The sequence below is a fragment of the Hyla sarda genome, chromosome 2 (genome assembly GCF_029499605.1).
Source record: "Hyla sarda isolate aHylSar1 chromosome 2, aHylSar1.hap1, whole genome shotgun sequence".
Taxonomy (NCBI): Eukaryota; Metazoa; Chordata; class Amphibia; order Anura; family Hylidae; genus Hyla; species Hyla sarda.
The window spans coordinates 320,927,184-320,932,847 of record NC_079190.1 but is presented as its reverse complement, the minus strand read 5'-3'; the positions used below and the strand labels follow the sequence as shown (position 1 = coordinate 320,932,847).

The window sequence follows — 5,664 nt, the reverse complement described above, 5'->3', positions numbered from 1 at the left end:
CCTCTGTAGCATACAGCTGCTAAAAAGTACTGGAAGGGTAAAGATTTTCTAATAGAAGTCATTTAAAAAAATCTGTTTAACTTTCTGGCACCAGTTGATTTAAAAAATATATATATATAATTTCCCCCCAGAGTACCCCTTTAAGGCCTGGGCATCATCTACTGCCCTCTTTACAAGAAACTTTCCATATAAAATCAGGAGATTGAGAGATGCAGGAAAGGCATATGTACTCTATATGGCAGGCCTATTAACCCCTTAATGACAATGGACATAAATGTACAGCAAGGTGCCGTGGTACATTTACGTTCCGCCACGACTGCGAGCAGCCAGGTACCCGCCGGTAATGGCGATCACGGATGTCTGCCTTTAACCCCTCAGATGCCGTGATCAATACATATCACAGCATCTGTGACAGTGCTGTACTTTAAATGGATGATCGGGCCGCCTGCAGCGCTGCCGCAAGGATCTGATCATCCATAATGGCAGACGGAGGTCCCCTCACCTGCCTCCGTCCGTCTCCCACTCTGGTCTGATTAATACTAATCAGTGCTATGTCCTATGCATATCACTGAACAGTATTAGCAATCAAATGGTTGCTATAAATAGTCTCCTATGGGGACATGTTAAAGTAAAAAAAAAAAAAGTGAAAAATACCCTCCCCCAATAAATCTAGAGAGAGGAAGGAAGGCGCCTCATGTGCGGGATCAGCAGATCTTGTTAGTGGGGGACGGTAATTCCCAAAGTTGGTTGTGCGCCCACACACAACAAGGTAAAGAGTAGAATAAATATAAGTATAGGTCCAATGCAGCCCTCCTGGGTAGAAGTAGAATCAAAACAGGGTGACCGTAGGTTCAGGAGTTAGTCCAGCGCAGAGAGGAACCAGATAAAATCAATGGATTTATTAGATGCAACACATTTCGCTGCACATGAGCATACAGAAAAATGAGAAAATTTATAGGTGGTCAAAATAGGTCAATTTCCAACATACTAATTTTGTTAAATAGTTTGAGAGTTTTTTTTTTTAAAGCGGTACAGTTATAGAAAAGCATTAAACATGGGTATCATTTTAACCAAATTGACCCACTAAAAAACATTACGGTAAAGTGTACAGCGTGAAAACAAAAAACCTTCAAAAACTTGCTAAATTGCAGTTTTTAATTTTCCCATAATCCGATTGCTTTTATTTTTCAGAGTCCTTTCCAAAATGAAGCAATGTGACTGGTTGCTATGGGCGACTCTTCCTCTACACAGGTTTTGATTACTTTCCTCCATAGAGTCTGTACTACATTGCCCAGAGCTTCCAGGGAAGGATAAGGGTGTGTTCACACTGCAGAACCTCCACTCGCTGAATTCAGCCTGGCGGCCGCTGCTGAGGGAACTTAGGCGCTAGGGCACTGAGCCGTCGGAACAATTTCAGCGGCGGAAATTCCAATGTGAACGGGTCTCGTGGAGACCCATTCACACCGCGGAATTCCGTAGTGTGAACGCACCCTCAGGCTCTATTACACATGGTTATCAGCTGAACGGACAATAGTCACCATGTCCGTGTTTACCAACCTGGGTGCCTCCAGATGGTGCAAAACTTCAACTCCCAGCATGCTGCTGGGAGTTGTGGTTTTGCAACACCTGGAGGCACCCTGGTTGGGAAACTGTCTTGTTTAATAATGCCAGCAATCAGCAGATGCTCTGTCAGGCTGGGTTCACGCCACGTTTTTTGCAACACAGTTCCTGTGAGGTTTTTCATAAAAAAAAAAAAAAAACCTGACTAATCTATCAAAACGTGTGTGCAAGTTTGGAAAAAAAAAAAAAAAAAAAAAGAAGTCTGGATGCATCTGTTTTTTAATTTAAAAAAATATGTTTAACTTTTCCCTCCATTATGAATAAATTTTTGTTTGATTGAAATTCCAAAGGAAAAAAACAAAACTGCGCAATGTCAAAAACCGGATGGAACTGTACATACGGTTCCCATTGCTGACTTTAGCCTGCATAAATTAGTTCAGCTTTCAGGTGGGCTGGAAGAGGTGGATACAGTCCTAGAAGACTCCTAGGACTGTATCCACCTTTTCCAGGCCACTGGAGCATCTGAAAGCTGAATTTATGCAGGATAAGTCATCAACTGCCAAGCCGAGAAGTTTGTGACGAATTGAATCACTAATTTCGCTCATCTCTAGTGGTCAGCTTTATAATGTTCACGAAGTTACTAAGTCTCCAGCGTGAATAAGGCCTAGAACAGTTGAGTACTAGAAATGTATGATTTTAAGATTGTATTAAGAGTAAAACAAACCCAACAATAAAAGCAATTTCTCTTTTATTACAAAAGTTACAACTGTACAGTACCCAGTAACAAACAAATTCACAGTATTAACAGTTACTGCAGTCAGATGACAATGCAGAAAGTTTACACAGCTTGGCAGTAGAATGTGACACGTTCTTGTTGACCATACATAGAGGGATTGTGCAAATACAGGTCGGCCCCCGGGTCAGAAACCTTGCAGCATGAGAAAGGCACCAAGTGTGTCTGTAGTAAGGACATATGGGGACGAGGGTGAAAGCCTGCCACCCTACACGTCAGAGGCATTACAGCAGTTGGCAAAACACATTTGTGCAACAGTATACAGGGACCCAACAAACTGGGCTCTGGCTGACCACCATTAAAGAGAACATTCATGAAATGGCTGAACAGGGAAGGGCTTATTCACACTCTGCATCTACTGTAGTAGTTTACACCTGCATCACTTCTGTGTTGCAGACCCACCGCTGGGTCGGATTTGCCAATATTGACCAGAACACCGCTATGTGAATGACACCCGACAAGATCATCTTTGTCCATGAAAGCAGCTGTAAGACATTCCTAGTAGAGATGAGGGAAGTTAGTGATTTGATACGTTACCAACTTCTCGGCTCGGTGTTTGCTGACTTTAACCTGCATAAATCAGTTCAGCATTTACGTGCTCCGGTGGGCTGGAAAAGGTGGATACAGTCCTAGGAGAGAGTCTCCAGCCCACCAGAGCACCTGAAAGCTGAACTCATTTATGCAGGCTAAAGTCAGCAACTGCCGAGCCGAGAAGTTCGTGATGAACCAAATCACTAACTTCACTCACCTAATTCCTAGAGTTGCATCTCCAACAAAATCCCACATAACATGCAGTTTATAACAGAATAATTTTGCCAAGTGTGAATAAGCCTAGTAATCCTAGCATCTCCTACATGTTTTAAAGTGATCTTGTGAAACATTACATCTTACTTAAAAACCGGATAAGAGGGAAAGATATGCAGCACTGGGTCATTTGTTAAAACTTTTAAAGTGCCTTAACCTTGTAAAACATGCCTTCCCTCTTTGTCCAGCAGTACTGACCATATTGATGGACAAGCTACATTTAACCATGTGATGGGCTAATGGGTATAAGCTTGGGGGCTCCCTTCCAACTAGTGTGCCATCAGTAGAACATAGAAGGCTACATAAAAATAATGCATTGATACCATGTCAGAATTATGTGCATGATAGAAAGTGGCCACATGGGGGCAGCAGATTGGTTATAAGCCTAGAACCCGAAGAGAGTCTGCTCTACAGACCTCCTGTGCACAGCAACAAGCTAGGCCTCCAGCAGTGGGCACCCCCACCATTCAAGCACTTTCTAAAGAGGGATATAAGTGCAAAGTAGCCAACGCGGACCATCAAGTCATGTGATTACATAGGTGTATACAGTCCCCACATGCTACAGTGTGCATTATGCTAGATACTGTACACATTTGGTAAAGGGCTGTACATGTTGTACTAGTGCATTAGTGTCTCATCAGAAGATAAAATACTTGATATGACAACTTTATCCAAAAATTCTTTGAAAAATATAAATAGATCTTCATTAGAAAACTTGGCTCCCAGAGCGAGGTATTTACACGAGCAGCAGGTGTGGGTGGCGAGTCAGGGGTTAACTGCCCACTGTCATCAGGTACTGGTTGGATGGGCTGGAGGACCCCAGAAGCTCGCTCTTACAGCTAAAGGGACCCCGGTGGACAGGAGCTGATGCCTCATAGAGAACACAGATGGAGCCGTCCTCGCCAATCCTGTAGGACACCTCATAGGGATCCACCCAGAGCGTGAGCTCCTTGGGCAAGAGGCTGAGCAGATTACTCATCTTTATACGAGCAGCAACCTTGCTGATTATTGGGTCCATTTTGTGGTTGATCCGGATGCAGCGGTAGCCAGATCCTTTGGCAGGCTTGTCGGGAAACCAGTGATGTGTATAGTGCTCTGTAAGAGAGGACAAAATCAGTGTACAAGAAAACAGAACACGGGTGACGTCACAGCTGACGCTCTGGAGCTGTACACTACTGATGACGTCACCTATGGCCTTCATTCAGTCTCTGCAAACTCACGTCACACAGAACGGCAGAAGATTACACGGCAGATGTCTGAAGGCGCACTCACTGCCCGAATAACCGCACCATGTGACCACAACCCTCCCCCACACGTACTGTCCCCAGGCTCTTACCGATAAGCGTGTCCCGCAAAGCCCCGCCGAAGCCATGCAGCTGCTCTTCACTGAGGCGGCTGCGAAGAAGGTCTGACAAAAAGCTGACAGCCGCCATGATCTCCGGCAACGTCTCGGAGCGGCTGTCTGTAGAGGACCCGATGGACATGGCTGTGCGGACTCGGTGTGCTGAGTAGGGTTTATTGAAAGAGCTTAGGACCCCGGTGTGAACGCTGCCGCTCCCTAAAGTGATAGAACGAAAGGCTCCTTCCTCGCTCTTTTATGGCGATCCGCTCGTCACCACAGAGCAATCCACCAATCAGCGCGACCGCAGCGTCCTCTATGCTAATCAGCTAATGACGCGGCACTCGGCTGACGTCACTATCGAGATCCGTGCTAAGAAAAGAATGTGACTGGAGATTGTTGACATAAGAAAGTACAGGGGGGGAGGTGGATGGAGAGGGGAATTGTGGGTAGTAGGGCTGAAGGGAAATGACAATGAAGCTGTTACATGAGGCTTTTCCTTTATGTCCAATTCCTACACACGGCTTTGGAGTTACTATGGCTACAAAACATATAGTATGCCCATAGTATACCCCTCAAACAGGTTGCCACCAGTTGTTGCAAAACTACAACTTTCAGCATGCCCGGACAGCCTCTGGCTGTCCGGGCATGCTGGAAGTTGTAGTTTTGCAACAGCTGGAGGCACGCTGGTTGGAAAACACTGGTGTAGCCAAATAAAAAGCATCGCTGTTAACGCCATTTTGCTGGACAAAGGGCAGAGAATCATGGGTGGATATTGCCATGTGTTCAATGGCCCTATTGGCATTCCCCCCCCCCCAATACCTTGTGCCTGCATTCCTAACACAATTGTTACTTCATAGGACATGTAAGTATTTAGTATCACAGACCTGTTAGGGGAGGTCACTGTTTTCACACCACATTTTGCAATACAGTTCCCGTATCAGGTTTTTGATGAAAAACGGATTCCTCAAAACCTGACTAAACTGTATCAAAACGTGTGTACAAATTTCAACCCGTATACAGTTAAAAACCGTATACGGTTTGAAAAATGATGTCCATTTGCATCAGTTTTTTATGAAAAAAAACATATGTTTTTAACTTTTCCCTGAATTTAAAAAAAAGTTTCACTGTGCAAAGTCAAAAAACATATGGTGAAAACCGGATGGAA

General features: G+C 44.5%; 1 protein-coding gene across 1 annotated transcript; it reads right to left on the bottom strand.

Annotated features, from left to right (window-relative positions):
- Nucleotides 1-2,291: 2,291 nt before the first annotated feature.
- LOC130356376 (protein BTG2-like) lies at nucleotides 2,292-4,799 on the bottom strand. Its single transcript, XM_056557824.1, has 2 exons — nucleotides 4,494-4,799; nucleotides 2,292-4,252 (listed from the first exon to the last, which is right to left on the bottom strand). Exons 1-2 carry the CDS (start codon nucleotides 4,639-4,641, stop codon nucleotides 3,930-3,932), a joined length of 471 nt encoding a protein of 156 aa, XP_056413799.1. The 5' UTR covers nucleotides 4,642-4,799; the 3' UTR covers nucleotides 2,292-3,929.
- Nucleotides 4,800-5,664: the final 865 nt, after the last annotated feature.